This window comes from Solea solea, chromosome 2 (assembly GCF_958295425.1).
Source record: "Solea solea chromosome 2, fSolSol10.1, whole genome shotgun sequence".
NCBI lineage: Eukaryota > Metazoa > Chordata > Actinopteri > Pleuronectiformes > Soleidae > Solea > Solea solea.
This window is the reverse complement of record NC_081135.1, coordinates 8,621,580-8,643,892: the sequence shown is the minus strand read 5'-3', so window position 1 is coordinate 8,643,892 and position 22,313 is coordinate 8,621,580. Positions and strand designations below refer to the sequence as shown.

Below are 22,313 nucleotides of genomic sequence, written 5' to 3'. Positions count from 1 at the left end.
AATTACAAAAGTATATATTTCAGTTTTGTCCTGTTCTGTGCTCTTTATTTCAGATTTATCCAGACGAAGGACACTTCCTGTCAGAACGCAGCCGCATCCAGCTGACTCACTCCCTGATCGGTTATTTTAAAGGCTGTCTGCTCGATGCGTCGTCGCTACTCGACCAACAGCACGACGACGAGTGAGGAGGTCGTCGTCAGTGAACTGTGCCCGACACAGAGCGCACGCGCGCGCCCCTGGTAGACTGACATGTGTCGACCGTGTGTGTAGACATGTGTGTCATGTGTGTGTTTTATACCCGTTTAATTCTTCTCGTCATACACAATCAGACTATTTTTTTGTCACCTGTAGGGGGCACTATACAAAACTACAGTATGTAACAGGTGGATTAGATGGAGAAGGAATCATGTCTATCTTCTGGAGAGACATCACGGGTGATATTTAAATCCCACACAAAAAAAACATTTTGTCCAGTAAAGAAAGGAGGGTTTATTGGGCAAAATGTAATGTTTGTATAAGTGTATAATTTGTTTAAAAAGTATATATTTTGGTTTTCATAGCATTATTCATGTAGTTTAGGCAAGGGCCTTGCTTTACAGAGGCCACCGCCAACGTTTACTGCACAAAGAAAGATGACTGCGTTCTTTTTTTGGTCCACAAAGACCACCGTAGTTGTTCTGTTGAATGGTTGGAGCCATCTGTCAGTGTAGGCTTGTTTTTTTTTACTTTGACTGGCTTTAAATGGATTTTTGACAAGTCATTTTATCAACTGCAAGCTATTTCTCTAAAGTATTAAATTGTTTTGTTTTGTTTTGTTTTGATGCAAATTGCATCAGTCTGCTCTGTCGGTGTGTGTCATGACTCTATTTTAAACGCACGTTTCAAATATTCTTTTAGAAAAACATTTATTTTGTGCCATCTTATTACTTCTCCGGTTATTTTTGTTCTATTATGTTATAGCCTATAATGTCCTCATTTTTTAATGAGTTTCAGTGGTTGTTGTTCAGGGCAACACATACGTAAGCGTGACAATGTGATACAGTACCGTTAGGCAGCAATAGATGTACAGACAGTTTTTATTTATTGTTGTGTTTACTTGTTTCCCACAGTGTGTATTTATCGCTTCTTAAAAAGTACATTTGTGACACATATTTTTTTTTTTTTTCACTTGAAGATTTAAGATATTAAGTGGCCTATTTGATGTCTAGAGTTTAGAGTCTCAGTCTCTCTCTATTTAAATGAATAGAAAGACTGAACATCAGTCCAAAATAAGATAGAGGAAAGATGCAAACACAACATTTCTGTAAATATCTGTAAAAGGAAACTAAAGCCTCAGTATGGACACATTCCATGAGTTTTGGTTAATTTGTGTATTTATTAAAACAAGCCATGGTTAAATATACATATACAAATAATGATGTACAGGATTTAAAGTGTTTAAATCATTCTATGTCCCTTTAATCCATTAGCTGATCAGCTAATGAATGACTTTGGATTGAACCGTTTTTCCTCTGATTGAATTTTTATTTAAAGCTGCTGTTTAATTTCCAGTTGTTTGACACATTTTGTGTATTGCACTGTTGTCTGTAAAGGACGGCATTTAAAGTCGTCACATTGGAAGTGTCATGGCAACACAGAGCCTGAGTGCACTCCTGACTGTGACCGATGGACATGAGTGTGATTCAGAGGATTACTGTCTGTCGCGCACAAGTGCCATTAATCACACTGATGCACGCTGTGGCTTTTAGACAAGAGGAGACAAGTTGCAAGTTTAATTTCTGGGAAGAGCTTTTAAACCACGTTGATAATCCCCCAGCAATCGGCTACCAATCAGTTGCCGTGGCGACCGTTTGGTTTCCATGGATACAGCTTCACGTCATAATTTAATTTAAAGGTGAGGCCTGGAGCTGCGTGGGTCTCAGACCAATCGGATACTAATGCAACATCTCCCTACATAGAATTAAAGACATTTGCTGTGGCACAAGAAGTCTTATATTTTATTTTTAGTCTCATTAGACGGAACATAAAATAATAATGTGATAATTTGTCAGTGAACTCATTAACTCCTTAGGGCTTGAGGAGAGAAAGAATAAAAAATGAATAAATGATGGATAATCATAACGTAACATTTGCTTTTCTCCTTCATGCAGGCAGTCGTGATGTATAGGTCCACTCAATCTAAATATAAAATACCTTTTCTATATAAACTCTTTGTGTGGCAGCCTGTTGTGTAACATTGTCAGCTGTCTGAACATCCACACTGAGAAGAAAACAATGGAAAAATCCTCCCGTATTTCAGAACACTTACCATTGTCTCTGTCCTCCATGACCTTCAGAAATCCCATGCCCACACTGCTCACACTCCACTTTAATTACATCAGAGCAATTACTGAGCCAATATGAAGGCCTTGTCTACTGAGGAACCAGGAAATACGTTTGTCTCTGGTGGTTCTGGTGAGAAAATCTACAATGAAGAAAAAAAAAAAAAAAAAAAGGTGTACTTCTGGTGCTGTAACAAAAGAGAAATCCATCACTTTACTTAATTGAGGGCATGGGGCTGAGGTCACACCAGTCAATTTCTACCAGAATCTTGCAAGTCCGAGTTATTATGTACTTCATCATAGTTGTGCGGGACTCTGAGGTCATTTTGAAAAAAAGTGCATTTTGTTTTGGGTTTTAATTTTTTGCATGTATCTGTTGTTATTGTACATTTAATTTTTGCTCTTTATGATGCATCTCCTTTTGGTCGTTCGGTGTACGTTTGTGGACATGTAGCATCTGTGTCTTTGCATCACTTCATTCTGAATTTGACTTATGAAGCCCTCTGGCATGTTTCACACTTAAATAAGGGGCTTCACACTTCCAATAGAGGAAAAACTGTAGAACGTTCATTCATCCATTCATCCATCCATCTTATACTGCTTAACAGCCATTCACTCTCACACTTTAGAGTGTAGAATGTTCAGAGATAATTATGTTTTCTGAGTTCTTCCTACAATAATCTAACACTGCCATCTCCTGGTCAATGCTGTGCAGCTCACCCACATGGCCATTAGTATTTTTTAATCAATTAATCAGTGTTTTTTATTCATTAGATTTTCTACATCTGTGACCTGTCAAAATAGCTGTTGCTCAAAGGGCGTATTGATACACTGAATAACTAATTAAAACCAGGTGCACTTACTGAACAATTAAATATGTCTACTTTTATTATTATTATTGTTTTATAATTATTTTTTGTATGTTGCCTCCCTTTCTCTTGACGAGGCAGGTCATATATCTGTGATAAAAATCTGTTCATAGATTTCCACAGGCAAAATAGTTTAATGAGTGAATACTTAATTATTATCATAGTAGTTTGGATACCTTCAGAGGTTTCACACTTTTTTCAAACACATCACTTCCTCTGAAACTGCATGAACCACCTTTCAAAAGAAAGGCTAACATCATCATAAATTTGCATGCATATAAAAAAGACAGCAAGGAATTGTAATAATGAAGAACAGAAGTAGCTTTATTTAAAAAAAAAAAGAAGAAGGTAAATATACATTCTCTTTTACTGCAAAACAATTTCAAAATGACCAAACACTATTAAATTCTTAGACACCTCTTGGAAGTTAAAATAGATTCTGGACATTATAATCTGGGTGAATTTCTTAAGCCCATCTCTGCCTCTGGTTTAATACTCCTCGCCCTCTTCATCGTCCTCACACGAGTCGATGCCGACCTCTTCGTAATCCTTCTCCAGGGCAGCCATGTCTTCTCTGGCCTCTGAGAACTCTCCCTCCTCCATTCCCTCTCCGACGTACCAGTGGACGAAGGCTCTCTTGGCATACATCAGGTCAAACTTATGGTCGAGTCGAGCCCAGGCCTCGGCGATGGCAGTGGTGTTGCTCAGCATGCACACGGCCCTCTGCACTTTGGCCAGGTCGCCTCCAGGAACCACAGTGGGCGGCTGGTAGTTGATGCCCACCTTGAAGCCAGTGGGACACCAGTCCACAAACTGGATGCTGCGCTTGGTCTTGATGGTGGCGATGGCATCATTGACGTCTTTGGGCACCACGTCTCCACGATATAAAAGGCAGCAGGCCATGTACTTTCCGTGACGGGGGTCGCATTTCACCATCTGATTGGCCGGCTCAAAGCAGGCGTTGGTGATCTCAGACACGGTGAGCTGCTCATGATAGGCCTTTTCTGCTGAGATAACTGGAGCATAGGTGGCCAGAGGGAAGTGAATTCGAGGGTAAGGCACCAGGTTGGTCTGGAACTCGGTCAGGTCCACGTTCAGGGCGCCGTCAAAGCGCAGGGAGGCGGTGATGGAGGAGACAATCTGGCTGATGAGGCGATTTAGATTGGTGTAGGTGGGGCGATCGATGTCCAGGTTCCTGCGGCAGATGTCGTAGATGGCCTCATTGTCCACCATGAAGGCGCAGTCAGAGTGCTCCAGCGTGGTGTGGGTGGTCAGGATGGAGTTGTAGGGCTCCACCACTGCAGTGGACACCTGAGGAGCTGGGTAGATGGCAAACTCCAGCTTAGACTTCTTGCCAAAATCCACTGAGAGGCGCTCCATCAGCAGAGAGGTGAAGCCAGAGCCAGTTCCTCCCCCAAAGGAGTGAAAGACTAGGAAACCTTGGAGACCTGTGCACTGGTCAGCCTACACAAAAAAAGAAAAGGAAACACTGTTATGAATCTCAGATCTGATCACAACAAGAATAAAAAACAGGATTTCCTTCTTTAATTTCTTTATGATTGAATAGAATTTTACTTGATATGTTGGTTTTCAATCAGCTCACAAAAGCAATAAATCAATGTTTGTTTGTTTTTCCACTTGAGACGACATGATGAATCAAGTGTTTTCTGAAAATTGTGAAATTGGTCTTAAGTCTGGCATCTCACCAGGAAAAACACATTTAGAATTTTCAGCCCTAAGCTGTCCCACTTACCAGTTTGCGGATCCTGTGCAGAACATTGTCGATGTGCTCTTTTCCTACAGTGTAGTGACCACGTGCATAGTTGTTGGCGGCGTCCTCTTTGCCTGAGATCAGCTGCTCGGGGTGAAAGAGCTGTCGGTACGTGCCTGAGCGAACTTCATCTAAAAAACAGACCAGAGCTGGAGTTCAGGGATTTTCGGACTCAAGGGCCTCAGGATACACATATTATGTTGTCCAGATTGTAACAGTAATTAGATTTAAATTTTTTGTTTTTTTTAAAGTTATATATTTATTATTTATTTATTTTGTTATATTGACCCAGTTTAAAAATGATAAAAAAATATATTCTGTATGCAGTATTTGCACTATTTTGACATCCACTTAATCTTTATAGCTTTATATATTTGTTCCCTTCTCTCTCTCGGTAAGTCACTTTGCTCGATCATGTCAGTTCCACTCCATAAACAGAGGGAGGAGTGTTCAAAAAAATCAAAAAAATAAAAGAGAGAGAGACATGAGACAGAGCACGTTTCTCCTCCTCACCAATCACAGTGGGCTCCAGGTCAACAAAGATGGCCCTGGGCACGTACTTCCCGTTGCCAGTCTCGCTGAAGAAAGTAGTGAAGGAGTCGTCGTAGCCTCCGGAGGGCTTGTCTTTTTGCATGCGGCCGTCAGGCTGAATGCCGTGCTCCAAGCAGTACAGCTCCCAGCAAGTGTTGCCCATCTGGACACCGGCCTGGCCCACATGAATGGAGATGCACTCACGCTGTGGAGAGAAAAATGGGGACAATTGTTATTGATTTAACCTTTTAGCTAAATCCAACGTGACTTCTGGTCTGACTGCAGATTATGATCAGCTTCTAGATTCTGAAAAGGAAATTTAAAGTAGGTCAGAGCCTTTTTCTGCAAGGCTTCTACAGTGCAAACATTAAACCTGTCTCAACTTGCTGAAATTTGAGTCCAGTCATGTCTTCTTCTTGCAAGGTTTGGGAAATCTTTTAATTGCCCGCGCATCCTTGCAAGGGTGTGCAACTGACGCATGAACTATTCAGTCAATGGTCTAAATAAGGAAGCATTGCTGATTAGCACAGTCTTGTCAGAAAGTCTCCGGGGGTCAAAGGGCTTCCACACCATGCTGAAAGAGTTTTTTTGAAAGTGATGTGGGTGGCGGGGGGAAAGAGTGACGGGGGGGGCGCAGTGGGTTGAGGAGTGCAGTGGAGTGAGACATGTTTGGTGTCAGTATTTGGAGAAAACATTTGACCCGAGTGAGTTCAGAAAGCAATGTCTTCTGTCCTGTTATTCCAGGACTGTTAGAAAGAGGAGTGCATTGGCAGAAATGACATATAATAATACCCAATAGTAATACTTAGTCTTTGCAAGTGTATAACAGATTTTTGATTGTGGACTGAGAATCAGCCTTTTAACCCCTTAACACCTTAGCCTCAAAATGTCCATCTGGACTTTTTTTTGCTTAATTTAAACATAAAAGGGCCAGAAAATGTCCTGTGAGTAACTGCTTTTGTCCATTTTTCCAGAATAACCTTACAATTTAGAAATTGTAGAAAACTAAAAGTTTTATTTAGAGAAAACCCTGTAGTTGTACACGAACACCAGATTTTGCGTGTTAAATTTGAAATTTGAACAGTCAGTCATCATCTACCGCTTTATCCTCTGCCAGAGGGTGTTGCGGGGGGTGCTGTGCCAATCTCAGCTACATCAGGCGATAGGCGGGGTACACCCTGGACAGTTCGCCAGTCCATCGCAGGCACACACAGATATAGACAAACAACCATTCACTCTCACACTCACTCCTATGGTCAATTTAGAGTGTCCAATTTACCTAATCCCCACATTGCATGTTTTTGGACTGTGGGAGGAAGCCGGAGAACCTGGAGAGAACCCACGCACACACGGGGAGAACATGCAAACTCCATGCAGAAAGGCCCTTGTTGCAACAGGGGATCGAACCCGGGTCTTCTCGCTGCAAGGCGAGAGTGCTAACCACCATTTGAACAGTATAAAACATATTTAAAATAACTTTAGTTTTTGTCTCAAAGTCCAAAAACAGGCCCAAAAAATAGAAACTATGTACAGGCGTTTTTCCAGCTCTCTCCTCTCTGTGACAAAGACGCTGATTATCTGGCTTCTTGCAACAGCGTGAGTAAAATTACCGTAATAACCACATTTTGGCTTTCGACTTCTCAGCTTTCAGAAACTGTTGAAAATGTTCCAATAGCGTAACCGTCGCGTAATTACGGCAATGCAAATTGCGCTTGTAGAAACATGCCGTCTGCGATGCGCTCGGAGTTAAAGGGTTAAATGTACTTTTGGCAAGAACCTTGCTTTACTGAGGCCGACATCTTGTGCTGCCATGTTTCCGAACCACCTAGAGCGTGCGTTTTTCATTTTGAAGCTTTACTTTACTACACAAACAAAGACACACATTCTTTCCAGTATGTACAGACCACCATGACATGCGTGGGAAAGGAGGGCTGAGCGGAGGAGGCCCCTCTGTTTGTTACAATCTGCTGTCTCACCATTAGATGTCACCAATTCTTACACACTGGACCTTTAACAAAGAAATCTGCATCTTTCCTGCAGGAATCAAATCAATTACTGCTGATCCATAGACGTCGTGTCCCACTGCTGTGTGCCAACATTATTACTGCAGACGTGTGTCAACACAAAGCCAGCTTTCACTGGTAGTTAGAGAACACTCCCAAGTAATTATTGCCGTTGACATGCCATTATGTGCCTTTTAACCAACCCGCTATGATAAATGATTTTTGTGTTAACAAGCCTCAAACTCATTTTGACAAGAGCCAGTCAAATATTTGTGTTCCTGTAAATTCCTGCCTTTGACTGAGCCTGGAAAAGGATTGTGACAGGCAAACTCGCAGCTTTTTAGCAAAAAAAAGGTTCCAACAATCCTTTCAAATGATATATTTATGGACAACCCAGAGTAGAAACAACATGATGTTATAGCTGAGTGACAATGCATTATGACGTCATTATTACAAGATTACAAGTGAAATGTTCAGCTTTTTGCCATTTCACGCCGTAGACCAAACGAAAAACCATGAAAACCATCCAAACCGGTATTAATCACACGAAAAAAACACCTTAAACAGGTTAAAGCCGATAATTAGAAATGACTTGAATTCTTGTTTTTCTTATTTCAGTGGGGATTTTGTACTTATTTTGAATGTCGATCCCCACATTTGTTGTACAAAAAAGCTTTTGTTATAGACACAGAAGAGTCACAGTGACATGCTAAGTATGGCAGCACAGCTCAGCAGTTTGCTATTTTGAGTGAGTCCCCGCCCCCCCCTCAATCACCCCGTTTAACCCGCTAACCTGTGTGGACTCTCAGACTGCAGCTAATATCATATAAAAAAATATGTTTTTATAACTAGCGGTACATTACCATTAACATATTTGACCAAACAAACAAAATAAAGTAAATCATGTTCCAAAAGAATCAATAATAAACTAACACTAGCTAAAAAAAACAAAAAACATTGGGGTTGCTCGCCTGAGTTGCAACACAACACATCCTTTAATGTCACTGACACTTGTATATTATACATCCAATTGAAAAAAATATGATGTCCCACCTCTCTAACCCTTCACCCCACTTGATGTCATTCTCCTTGTGTTTGGAGTTTGTACCTTGCATAGTGCTAAAGCTTTATGCACGTGCTCCATGACTTCTCCATTTCTGATGCAGCACTACATGTATTATAGCGCGTTAAGAGTCATTCTGGGGGGTTTCCGTGTTGGAGGACATTTCTTGAAATGATGCTGTGTTTACAGAAAAGTTGTTGTTGGGAAAGTACTGTCTCCATGTAAATAAGGCCTTAATGTTGCTACATTTTGCACACTGTGCCTTTAAGTGTTTGCCCTCTGTTCACGTTGTGTGTGTGTGTCCCAAATGGCGCAGCAGGAAGTGGCACCATATCTGAGCCTCTTGGAAAACATGTGTCTCTGACAGTTTTCTTATTCACTTCTGTTTTTCTCTGCTTTACGAAAGCACGTTACAACACACTCACTGTTAAAAAAAATAGCAAAAGTCAAAGGTGAAAGTTGAGCTGAATGTTCACAAGTGTCATGCCATGTGCTTCCTCTCATGTTCAACAAGAAAAATGTGTGTTTCTGAGTGATTATCACTGCGTTTGCAATGAGTGTGTCTTTAAATGTATGTATTACAAAGAGCCAATAGCAGATGCAGCTTCAGCCCTGCAGGAATGCAGCAGCTTATCAGCACAGCAGTGAACTGCGGGCATAAAAATGTGAAATTCACAAGAGTGACTGCTGGAAGCCACATCAGCATTCCCAACCAGCGGGGCAAATAAGCACACCCTCCTGACTGACAGCTCCCCAAACACCATATGGAAACAGTTAACCTTTACTGGGGCTGCAGCCACAGGCCTGGAAGCACATTTCCACAGCCTGACTATGTTTTTCACCATTTTGAACACACAAAGGCTTCCTGTGCCTGTGTGTTACATGCCACAGCAGAGACACACTATGTCTCATAAGCAGACTGTTATGTTTCAGAGGAATGTGAAGAGGGAAAACTAGGGTTTCGACATAGTTTTGCTGGTCACATGTCAGATAAGACTCACAGTTTTCACCAGCGGTAAGAAAAACATCTTTAAAAAGTTGTTAGTAAGTCACATTCATTGTTAATGGCAGTAATAATGACCTAATACTCACCATTCTGATAGTTTGAGTGTCCTTTTTGTTTTGGAGGAGAGGTTCAAACTTGTAGATTCTCACAGTGCACTATAATGGGAGCTCTGTGAGAGAGGTTTCACCACAGTGTGTCATACACTCTTTTATAACTTCAGTAGTGGGTGGAGAGGAGGAGGAGGAGGAGCCATCAACAGCTGCTACGTTCTTCTTTTAAAATCCCCCCCAGCCCCCCCTTTTTTATTGCTTCAACTTCCTGTTTGGCCTTTCGGTTTAATAGGATGTACGTGGTGGAAGGAATTTGAAATGTTTTAATTTACAACGCATTTTTAGGTTTATTTTAGGTTTATTGTAAATTCAGATAAACAGACAGACAGACAGACAGACAGAGATAGATAGATAGATAGATAGATAGATAGATAGATAGATAGATAGATAGATAGATAGATAGATAGATAGATAGATAGATAGATAGATAGATAGATAGATAGATAGATAGATAGACAGATAGATAGTGTATAGTATAGATGTAGTATAGTTTACAGCCACTAGATGGTGATATTGATCTTTGTGGTGATTGCATTGTCAGTTGTCAAAGTTCATTTAATAAACTACATTTCATCAGTAATGAAAATATGAATTTATGTGCAATGACCAGCTATGTTTGTGTATAGTGTGCTGTTTGTTGGTAATATTTCTGTTTAGTAGTTGTTAGTAAGTCACCTTAATTGTTAGTGACAGTAATAATGACCTGTTAATCACCATTCTGATAGTTTGACTGTCAAATAGTTTGAGGTTCAAACTTGTGGATTCTCACAGTGCACTACAGTATAATGGGAGCTCTGTAAGAGACGTTTCACCACAGTGTGTCATACACTCTTATAACTTCAGCAGTGGGTGGAGAGGAGGAGGAGCCATCAACAGCTGTAATAAATATGAAATCATGTACAATGGCCACTTATTGTAGTGTATGTTGTGCTGTTTGTATGGAATAGTATGGATTAGTTAGTTCTGTATTCCTGTACCTTGTTTGTGTTTAGAAAACTTTAAAGTTTGCAGATTGCAAACAACTTCCTTTAGTATACCATTTGTTTTTGAATTATAATGCGGTGAGTTGAAATCATTGGGAATAAGGACATAAAACTTGTTGTGTAACAGGGAAATTGTGTTGCTCCGGCCCCTAATTCAGCTTTCACCTCACAACTGTCTGCCATTTACAGTTTGCGTCCAGTTTGTGAACTTTGCCTGTCCATCACTCTTTGCAGGGATGTATTGCTGATCCATGAACCTTCAGACGCCCGAGCTCATCACACCGGGACTTCAACTGTGAATGTAAAGGCCGTCATAATCCTCAAACAAACCCATGTGTCCACAGGAGCTATAGAGTTTTATCCCCTGAACTGCTCATTCCTCTTCAAACACTCCCCCGAGCATCTTTCTCTCCCTCTTTTTTTTGGGGAAAGGAGAGATAGTTTGCGATAGAGGGATAATGGAGATCTTTTTCAAGTGTTGAGTTTCGTCCTCCTCCCCTTGGAGGTCCACAGATTACTTTTCTTTTAGTGTTTGGACTTTAAACTATTTCTTTCCCTCACGGTCCCTGTTTTTGCTGCTTTTTCTTTTGCCGAGTACACAAACTGGTAATTTTTGTTTTGTGAGATAATGTTGTGTTAATGAAATAAGAATTGTTTTCCCAGTGTCTATTTTTATAATTTAAGTTAAAACTATGTTCCTTGTTTCCTTGTAAACACACATTCAACACGTCTCTGTTCTCAAAAGCTGAAAATTAAGCCACATACGTCAAAATGTTATGTTAAAAAAAAATTGATAAAACACCGAACAACATGACCGAACTCACTGCCTGCAGAAATGTCTGCGAATATAAATGTTCATAACACTTGTACCATCTGTCTTCCAGTCAATAACTTTAGCATACATGTGGAATATTTATCTTTAATTTATGGACATGACATTGGGCCACACATTGTTTAAATTCGACCAATCAAGTGTCTGCGCTGGGAGTGCATAGGAAATGAAATCACTGGTGTGATGCTTGTGTATATACATGAATATTAATGTAACAAGATGAAACTCTGTAGGTGGCAGGTACAAATCATCTTTCATGGATGCAAACAATCTTCCACATAAAGTACAGGTTTTGATGAGGTAAAATTCAGTAGCAAAACACAACATCTTGTCAACTGCAAGGGTTTTCTTTTGCACGTTTGCTTCCCAGAAACGTGTTGGTTGATGATTCTGTCTGTACTAATTCTCTGTCACACCAAAGCTGCAGATCGACTGCAAACGTAATCAATACAAGATGATTTTTCTCATCTATAATATCTGTTTTTATTGTTGCGCCACATGTGAAATCACTTGCGGTGTTCTTGGTTGACAGGATGGAGCAGAGTTTATAGGCTGTCAATGGGACATTTCTATTGATCATAGCTGTTGTTCACGTGCATCGTTAGTGTGATGAGGAACAGCTGCTCTTTCAAGCCTCTCAGCTGATTGAACTGCACTCAACTTTAAATCTCATTTTGAATGTGGTAAGAAAATAAAAACAACAAAATACAAACAATCATTTTTTATATATTCTTACCAAAGCCTATCTTCAGTCTGACATATATTCAAACAGTGCATGGTACTCTTTGGCACAAAAAGGTGGAAGAAAAAAGGAGAATTGTTGTTTGTCTCCAGCCTTTAGCATTAAAACTGGACAAGACTCAACTCAACATAATAAAATTTGTGCTAAACTTTCACATCATTTTAAGAAAAGCCCTTCAACATTTTGTACATTTCTGTTAATAAATCAGCTCAGACTTTGTGTTAAAACACTTCAGTGGGGTATTTTGAGTGTTTGATGAACCACACGGGATCCACTGTTTGTATTCCGGGCTGACATAATCCATATCAGTGATTCAAGTGTTCAGACAACTGTTTGTCCCGTTAGCAGAGAATGCTAATTCCATTTCTTGTTGAGAGAGACGGGGACTCCCTGAGCGATTTAGCCGTAGATATAATAAATGCTATAATCCCCTCCAATGAATGTGTTGCTTTAATGACAAGAAGATTTAGAACTAGAGTTGTTTCTAAGTGTTATGTCTTGCCTGTATTTGTCTTGCTGTCTTTCCTGAACAAATTTAATTTAAGTCCCAATCAGTTTTAGTCAATTCATATGCTGCTGTCTGTGTTGGTGTGGTGGTGTGACTGGAATATAGTCTGATGGTCAACAAACCAATGGCACCTCTCTTTCCATCAGAGATGCAGCTGTTGCTTGAAAGTGAAGAAGCTGCTTTTGATTTCACGGTAGTGATGGTGGAGCAACATCCAGAGAGAAATATGTCCGTCCTTTGAGCCGGTCAGTTATAAATATTTAATATATGAGAAACAAGTAAACGCAGCAGTGATCAAGGGTCAATTATGAGGTGATTATTACCAGGCACAGGCAGAAAAAAATACTCCAATCTAGCCTATTATATGTATACTTTTCTTATTTATTGACTTATTTATTTTGCATCTTTAATTTTATGTTGTCTTTTTTAATGTTCTTGTTATGAGCTCTATAGCTCTTAAACAACATTATAAAATGTAATAACATGACACAATAAAAAGTAATTTGACAATGAGGCTAAATAGACTTTCAAAATAAAAGCTCTTTCAGAGTAGTTAATTCAGTTTTCTGTGAATGAATGAAATAACTAGACCCTTTGTGTTTCCTAAAATGTACTGATCAAAGATATTTTAAATACAGCTAGAAATAAATATAATTTCATTTCCTATAGACAGCCACATACAAGGTAAAATCTGAGTTAGAATACTCTAATGTTACATGTTTGACTATCGACAATTACATTCATAATTACCACAGCTGTTGAAGCATCTGATCAATAATCTGTAATAATCTGTGATGGATTACATGTTGAAAGTAAGTGAAGGGGTGCCTGCCTATAAATCTGTGTTGATGCTGGCTGTGTCTGGGCTGCCTGTGATAAGGGTTAAGCTGTATTGAAGCTGGATGGATGCAGAGATCAAAGTCGGCAGAGCCTCAAAAAAAAAAACATCCCATAAATTGTGCTCTCGAGATAAAGTAGTTGATGCTGCTGTACGACCAGAGCCGGCAGCCTTAAAAAAAAAAAAAAAAAAAAAACGACAGAAACCTCTCTTCTTAAAGTTTATGTTATCTATGAATAGTTTGGCAGTAAGGCAGCAGCGATGCAACACTTGAGGATTTCAGAATCTGTCTGCTAACTGAGTGTTGTTGTTTTTTTACATTGCTGTACTGGTACTCAAACTAACCTCCATGTGATGCCCTATTGTCACTGAACTCACTGAAAAATAATCCTCCTCGAATAAACCTTGCTTAACAAAACATTATACAGGCCAAATGATGTGACTGCCAGCACCATGAGGTTTTGATGAACTCACACAGTTATGATTTGTGTAGATAGATAAAACATAACAACTTTATTAGGTTAAACAGCATTTCCAACTATCCAACTTTCCTGTTTTCTTTTTTACCCTATTTTGGTCCATTGATTTGTTCCTTGTTTTGTTTTATCTTAGGAAGCACTTGAGTTGCGTTGCTTTTTATAAAAGTGGTACATAAATAAAGTCTAATTGATTGATTAATTTAGTTAGTACCTGTGAGCGTTTGTGCATGTTGTCTTTGCACACTCAAACGTTTCATCCATTCAGTATGTGATAGTATGTTATTCCTGGCTTCATCTCTTGTGATTTGCTATGACGACGATGCACCTGTCATGTTTGTCTTTATTGGCCTTTTCTTGTGGAAAATAGAAAGACCTCTTCTTTCACTTCTGACATAATGCACTAAATATTTATGTATGTTCTTCCCATTCTCTTCTTAGTGTCCTGTGTCCACAAACTGGAATAAGAGATTGTGGATTATTGCATTTACTCAATTATCTTAAAGATTTCTATATGATTCTTCATACCATTTACAAGTGAAGCAGGTTAAGCTCAAAATATCTCCATGGTTAATAAGTTAGTCCTTTTTTGTGAGTCAAGCAAAATACTAATACTTTTTTTAATAATATGACAGCTCCCTATTGTCACACCTATGGGAGAAAATCAAACTACCAAATGTTGAAGTGTTTCCAAATGAAAGCTAATTAGGACAGATATTATTAGAATAATCAGATAATTAATATGGTGACAAACATTAAATCACATAGAGTAAATTTCCACTTCCAAATAAATAAAGAATTGACTGAATGCATGGTCAGGTAAATAATTGGGACACCAGAATAACACCAACAGCGGGTCATAACAGTGCAATGGTTTCCCCAAGTATTATGTGCTAAATTTACCTCAAACCCTTGGGTCAGTGTTTGTTTCTTTAACTATATTCCAGTTACATAACTTCAGGTGCTCAAATTTAAATGTAAATATTCTGTGAAAAATGAAACATAAAAATAACATACTTGGAACAAAATGTCCCCTTAACTGTAATCCCAGAACCCATCCAATAATTTGTGATGATATTACTGTATTCATCACAAATGAAACTTGACATTGACATGCGTGTTGATACTCAAAAAATGCCTCTATAATGACTCTCTAACACTAGAATTCTTATAAGCCAATAATGTTCCCATGGATTTACAGTTTTGTATCTCTGTCTTTCCATCAATCACCATCACCATCAGACTAAACTGGACCGTTCTCACACACTGTCATTGATTCATTTCTATCTCAGCCTGCCACACTGGAGCAATGAACAGCCTGGACTATTGATCCCCGGCCATAATAAAACCTTCTTGGTTGCTTCTTCCTATTTGTAAGACGTTTTTTTAAAGAAAAAAATAATAACAATTTGATTCAATTCTTTTCTGGCAGAAAAGAAAAGGGAACATGTCACACACAATTCTCCCCTGCAGTGATCGGATTAGGATTTAACATATTGTCATCATAGATTTCATTTGCTACAATAATCAGCAGCTGTATTTATTTCCAGCTGTTTGACTTTTCCCGGTGTAGTCGCTGAATTCATGGCCTTTATCAGAGGAAAGTGGTGTCTTTAATGCCACATCTTACCACGGGGCTGCAGAAATGTCAAGCACCTTACGGCCACACACACACGCACACACTGTCCTCGTACGATAGAGAAAATAATATGTAGTGTAAAATCTTCAGCTGGATTACATTTCTGACAAACCACTTCAGAAATGTGAAACACTAAGGGTAAGTCTGACCTCCGACATTTAAGTAATTATGTAAATATGTGGATCAGACTGCACCACAAACACGTAATTTCTCATCATTTGATTTTAGATTAAAAATAACTATTAGAACGAATTAGAATTTCTTGTTGGAGACTACATTAAATAATTTTTCCAAGTTCTACAATGTCTCTATAGTGCTTATGTGACCTTCTTGAAATTTTGATTGCATTCTTAGACCCTTGATTAAGTACCTTATATACCATCTGGCCTATCTGTTGTTATTGCACAGTGTCAAACTAAATAAAAAATGTCTTTATTGCCCTTTAAAACCTCTAAGTTTTGCAGACAATAAACATAATACACTCAATTTAATGCATTAATGCAAATACATCGTTTAATGTTTAATACAGTAAAAGTAATGACAAGTCTGAAAATAGGAAAGAAAAAGGTAAAAAATAAATAAATACAAAATGACAAAGAGCCTAGAATAAACAGTTAAAACAAAAAGGGGAAAAATATATATAAATAACATTTTTAAAAGTTAAAATAATGTTCTTCAAATAACTGAAATAAATCAAAAATCACAGTGACAATGACAGTTTACTCTTAAGACCATGGTAGTCGACTGAATACTGTGTTAATCACGATATACTAATAACACGTGAATTTTAGAAAGAACATAACGTGATGGGACACAAATCCTGTACCAAAATGCCTGCGTACAAGCTGGGAAGCATAGAAATGTGTGAAAACAAAACAACTTACCTGCCAAATATTATTTTTATTCACTTAGAATCTCTAGTTTTATCCGGGCAGTCACTTCAAATCACATTGTTAATTGATAAAACAAAAATATTTCAGGAATTTATGAAACTAAAATGATTTATTTCCTTAAATATAATTGGATTTAAAAAGTCACCATTACCATGCAAACATAGATTCAATTGTTCCAAAGGATGTTGCTTCTTATGATGAAAATGACAAATAACCGATTATTATAAATAAAGTTTTAGGATGGAAATCATTCTGCTTTCACTCGTTGGTTTGGAAATGTTTTTTATGCAAAGCACAGAACTCCAACTGACACAAAGGACCGCTATTGCTGAGGAAAACAAAGCTGTCCCCGCGTGTCGGCTCTTCTCTCCCGTCTCTAAAATGGCAACGTGTCCAGGAATAACTTATCTATTACTGCAGGTGGTGGCACCAGATCCTCCAGCTTCAAATAGAATATCCTTTGAAGGCCTTGGATGCACAGAGTGCGGAGTTCGGGCAGCTTTTCTAAAAGTCTGGACAAATGGTTGGACCAACATTCTGAGCCTCCATCAGTGCATGCCGCGCCATCCTTCAAGCACTTGACAATGTTGTTCTGCAGCTCCTCCACTTTCTTTGGCTCTTTTAGTCCATGTCGCTCTGCAAGTCCATAAATCAGATTCAGAAAACACCACTTATATGGATTATCTAAATCCTACAAAATGACACAAGCCAGAAAGTAACACGAGACTTTCAATCTTTGAGGTGGAAATCGTTGCGTGAGCACAAAATGTAGTGTGTGCGAACATCTCACCGGTCACCATTGTGAGGGCGCATATGCAGGAAAAGGTGGAGACGTCCAGGTTCATCCTCTGCAGATTGGCCGAGAATTCGACGATGCTGTCGATCCACTCCCCAAAGCCCCTCAGGCACTGGAACCTGTGCCACACCGACCCATCGCAGAAGATCAACTTTCCCTCCTCCGGATTTGATCTGAAAGATTGTGACAGCTTGTGCTCAAAGTAAAATACTGAGGGGCAGAAGTAGATGAAAGAAATCCAGTCCCTGCATGTATACAGTATATTATCAGAAACAGACATTTATTTGAATTTCAGAATACGGTTCAAATTGTAGGCCTTATAATGGAAAGTAAATTCTCATTTCATTTTGGTGCCTCCTATAGTCATTTGGCTGGGTATCAAACTTCCTAATCAACAGCTTATATCGGAAATGTGTTGTCATGCTATCTCAAATTCTGGTGTGACTGACTGAGCTATAACAGAACTCATGATTGGCTGTTTAGAGGAAATGATGTCGGAGCAGAGGAAGGCAGAGCTTAACGCCCGTGTGTTTGGAGGCCAAACCTCGGCAAGTGGCGAAGGGTTTGCTCTGTACCTGTACGAGAGTCGCAAAACAAAGAGCTCCAGGAAAGCAGAATAGAAGAGGAGGTCTTGGTCGTGTTTAGGTAGGGAGGCGTAGCTGGGAATCTTCTGTGCCCACCCTCGAATCACCTCCATCGAAGAGGTCAGGAGGTCGTAAAACTGTCTCACATGTTGTGCATCATCTCCCAGCGGACTTCCAGGACTCTCCCGGAACTGAAAGGTCATCAGGTGTGGGTGATAAGAAATACCATCATGTTTTTTTTTTTTATGTTTGATGATTCTTGTTAACTCGGCTTACTTTGGAGTAGTCAAGGCGAGAGAGTGGAGGGTTTGACTCGACGTGTGCCCGGATGAGAGCGTTCAGAAGGGCGCTGACAGGGGAGGATGAGTCTGTGAGGGCTTTATGTTTGGAGGGCAGGCGACCTCTTCGACCTTTCAGGCTGTCGGTCCTCACCACTGCAGAGCGGTATAATATATGTCAGCTTTTTATAGGCTAAACATAAGTCATAAACACTTTCCTGGTACAAGCTTTCTTTTTGGTACTTCTCAATAAACTGCCTATGACTTTGTGTGCTGTATTAACCACTCTGAACAGTTTACGCTATACCAAGCCTTCATATAAAAAGATACAATTGCTTCTATCATTAATATTTATGATATCAAAATATGAGGCGAGGTGACCATCTGTCCATCTATATGGGTCAATTTAATAAATGTGTGTTTTTCTTGAGTGTCAGTGTGAATTGAGAGGATAATTAAAAACAAAATGTGGTTTTGGGTTTACCTTCTTTGACCATTCCCACTGTCAAGCACTTCTGAAAGCGACAGTACTGACAACGGTTCCTCCTTCGTTTGTCCACCGGGCAGCTTTTGGCTGCCAAACACACATACTTGGCATTTTTCTGCACTGTGCGCTTCATAAAGACAAAGAACACAGTTAAAGTATTAAAATACCTTCACATTACAGGTGAAAAACATATATTCTCAAGCACATCAAGTCCTCTATGCTTCAAAAACTGGTTGCCGTAAGCTTGTCTCCGTCATTTCACATGGACAAAAATGTGGGTTGGTTTTTTTTGTTGTTGAGTTCCTTTTTATTTATTGATTTGATTTTCCTCCTGGATGGCTGCACATTGTTGTGGCTAGATGACACACTACTATGTACTGCAATTGATTTTATTATTTATTTATTGATTTAATTGGGTACATAATATTTGTTGTTGTTGTTGTTGTTGTATCATTGTGTGAATTATTATTAGTAGTAGTTCTAGAAGTAGTAGTCGTAGTATTTGTTGTATGGTTAAATGTATCTCCAACTACAGTGAAGTGTGTCTGTGGTGCGTTGAGGTTGATTTTTGTGTAATCCATTTATTTGACACTGACAATCTGTCAATTCAATTAATAATTAAATGTACTTATATATAATACAATTAGCAAATTAAAGCACATATTTGAATACAATTCTGATCATCTGTTAAAAAAAACACAACTGAATGCCACATTTTCTGCACTTTGATGCTCTTTTTTAGAACTGTGGGCTTTATGGCACAACATTTACATTTTCCCTATACTACAACTAATATTTCAGAATGTGGAACCTTGTCAGAAGGTTTCTTTCTTATTCCATGTGATGTCACCTATCTTGAATGGTTCTTTGAAAATAGTTCCACAATCAGAGCCTTAAATAGTCCTATTTAAAATGATGAGCAGCAGCTGAGGTTGTGTGTCAGGCATTCAGCAGGCGAGCAGTGTAGTCTGGGTAAATACAGGCTCGTGGTCATTCATAATCTGGGGATTCGCCGGGGAATCTCCTTTAGAGACAATAAGGGGCGTGTTTTTATTCAGGGCACGTCGACGGCCATTTTCATACATGACATTTGCCCCTTGAACGCACGTGTCAAGGGATCAAAACGTGCATTTGAAGTATAATATCCAATTTAGGAGGGCAGTCAGAAGTCTCATTGGGATTACATATTATAGCTCGGACTTTAAGTTTTATTGGGAGACCGTGGCCATCTTTAGAAAGTAAATATGTCCACGTTTTCAGATTCTGCTTCTCATTATTACACAGAGGGATACAGTCGTAAACTTAAATGGGCAACTTTTAAATCTAATTGACAAATACTTTTTGATAAATTGGATGCATAGATTTGTTTTATTATTTCCATCTGCACTTTTTCCAGGTACAACTATATATGTTTCCTGCTACTTTAAATACGCACTAACAACAAACCTTGAAGAAACCCTTGCAGCCCTCGCAGGTGCGCACTCCATAGTGCTGGCACGCTGCGTTATCCCCGCACACCGCGCACAGACCCTCCGCGCCCAGCGGTCCACGGCTGGAGGCTGAAGTCTGGTAGTCCATAAACGGGTGACCGTGGGCGAGGTGCATTGGCTGGGGGAATCCAACATTGTGTCGCTTTCCCAAACCCCCGGAACAGTCCAGCGGCTGGTGCGTCCCGGATGCGTCCAGGTTCATGGACACGTGGAGCGATCCGTCAAACTTCATCTGGCAGGTTGGCGAGCTCTGGCCGCTGTGTTGCGCGTGTTTGAGAGAAAACAGCGAGAATCTGCATAGTGAATTTTTCCTGTGCGCCGCCGCCAAATAGTCTTGTCGAAAACTATACAGAGAACCGGAGTCATCCCAGATGTGTCCTGTTGGAGTTTGGAAGCTGGGCGTGTGTGGAGAGGGAGGTCGGTAATAGTAAACTGAGCCTGGAGAGGAGAGCAGCTCCTCAGAATGGTGCGTTGGAGGCTGGTTGGGCTGATACCGCGGACACCCGTGCGCGTCCTCCAACTTTACGCACGGGATCTCCCCCTGTACTGGCATCTGAAAGACGCACGGCGGCTTCACGTCGTAGCCACAGTTGTAAGAGTCCGCCAAAGGGCCAATATTGCTGCCGGACGACGCAGCAGAGATTTCACTGTTAGTGAGATCCATGCTGAACTTCACAAACTCTGGTGTGAGAAAGTCACAGCTTCGCTCCCCACCGGCGCTCTGGGAAGCCGGACTGGCTCCCTGTGGCGAGGAGCCGCACTGTGTGTGGACACACGGCATGATTCCTGCAAGCATGGACAGCAAGCGGTGCAGTCAGTCCAAATTAGACAAAGTGGACAAAGGAATGTTTAGCAAATACGGTTTGTTACAAGTTTAAATTATTTCACTTTTTTTAAAAAACATGCAATATTGGGCAGGCTATGCTATGATTGATGTATGTTTGTGTTTTTTTAAACCACTTTACCAAGTTAAGCAAAATAAAGTTTATTTAAAATAAGTGATGTATATTTTTACATTATTTTATTTTGCAGCATGCAGAGAAACAGTCTGGAGCTCGTATTACCTTAGCTACAGTTGTCTTAGTTTGGAGATTTTCCCAGGAATTTGTCTGGCATGAAACAAAAAAACACCACTGCATCACTCTGCAAGCTTTAACATGAAACCATTGCTGTCTTCATAATAAGAGGGAAAAAGCAGAATATGCAATACCTTAAAAATCCATCCAGTGTACGATGACGGTGACAAATAAAACCATCTTTGCTCTAATGTTGCTTGATCAATTAAATATTTAGCAGCGACTAGAAAACACCACAGTGTCCGTAGAGTACCTGAAATGACTTCTCCCTGCACTCTTGGTTCGCAGACTGATGAGCAGTGACACCGACAATGTGCTTTTGTTTACGAGGTGTGCCCAAACCCCTATTACGCACAAAGCGGAGGGGTGGAGTGGGTTTGAGGGAGGGGATTTGGATGTCATTTCAATTTCATTAAGTAAACTATGCGACATGTGACTAATACAGATTTTTGGAACTGGATTCGAAGTAAGGCATTTACTGATAAATCCGGCTAAAAAAGTAGCATATTTTTTCACTTTCAATACTTTTTAGTATTATGACAAATGAAAATGTTAATACATGCACATATCTGACCAATTTGTTTGATAATACTATTGTTCAATTTGAATTCGGTATCATTGATTTATATCATGTATCACGTATCTTGTGTTTGTGTTTTGTCTCATTTATTCATTTACTATGATTCCACTGATTTTGGACATGTTGAGACTCTGTTGTCTCCTTTTGGAATTGTAGAGATAATTTAGGTTGTGTGTGCATATATTTGTTATGAGTGTGCATTGTTGCAAATTTGCATCGCGTGTCCTTGTATCCATATTTTAGGTGCAAATGCATTTTGTATTCATGTAGCACCTGAGTACCTCAAATACTTGTGGACATGTTGCATCTGTTACTAGTGTTTGTTTGTTCTTGTATATTTGTATTTGTATTTTTTTTGCATGACTGTGTGGCTGTTTGGAGTCATTGTCACCTGCAAGTCTGTTATTTTATCTGTGTTGGAAGCTGCATATTTAACC

The 22,313-nt window shown here is 39.6% G+C and overlaps 3 protein-coding genes across 5 annotated transcripts in view; 1 reads left to right on the top strand and 2 right to left on the bottom strand.

Moving 5' to 3' along the window:
* LOC131441200 (inactive dipeptidyl peptidase 10-like) overlaps positions 1 to 3,119 on the top strand; it is a 48,743-nt gene extending 45,624 nt beyond the window's left edge. Inside the window, exon 27 of one of the 2 annotated variants that reach the window (XM_058612324.1) lies at positions 54 to 3,119. In XM_058612324.1, coding sequence (XP_058468307.1) covers positions 54 to 185 — 132 coding nt within the window. In that variant the 3' untranslated portion in view covers positions 186 to 3,119. The remainder of the gene's footprint in view (positions 1 to 53) is intronic. The other variant, XM_058612325.1, reaches the window with a different exon arrangement.
* Positions 3,120 to 3,493: 374 nt separating this feature from the next.
* On the bottom strand, positions 3,494 to 9,783 carry LOC131441226 (tubulin alpha chain-like). Its single transcript, XM_058612327.1, has 4 exons — positions 9,651 to 9,783; positions 5,475 to 5,697; positions 4,944 to 5,092; positions 3,494 to 4,654 (listed from the first exon to the last, which is right to left on the bottom strand). The coding sequence occupies exons 1-4, from the start codon at positions 9,651 to 9,653 to the stop codon at positions 3,680 to 3,682; spliced, it is 1,350 nt and encodes a 449-aa protein (XP_058468310.1). The 5' UTR covers positions 9,654 to 9,783; the 3' UTR covers positions 3,494 to 3,679.
* A 6,516-nt stretch (positions 9,784 to 16,299) lies between these two features.
* Positions 16,300 to 21,570, bottom strand: LOC131452790 (nuclear receptor subfamily 4 group A member 2-like). 2 transcript variants are annotated; one of them, XM_058622421.1, is made up of 8 exons: positions 21,431 to 21,570; positions 21,285 to 21,329; positions 20,177 to 21,006; positions 18,728 to 18,857; positions 18,242 to 18,399; positions 17,957 to 18,156; positions 17,376 to 17,554; positions 16,300 to 17,221 (listed from the first exon to the last, which is right to left on the bottom strand). In XM_058622421.1, the coding sequence occupies exons 3-8, from the start codon at positions 20,999 to 21,001 to the stop codon at positions 16,962 to 16,964; spliced, it is 1,752 nt and encodes a 583-aa protein (XP_058478404.1). In that variant the 5' UTR covers positions 21,002 to 21,006; positions 21,285 to 21,329; positions 21,431 to 21,570; the 3' UTR covers positions 16,300 to 16,961. The 2 variants fall into 2 exon arrangements, with proteins under 2 accessions (XP_058478404.1, XP_058478403.1); XM_058622420.1 differs by having other exon boundaries at positions 20,177 to 21,329.
* Positions 21,571 to 22,313: the final 743 nt, after the last annotated feature.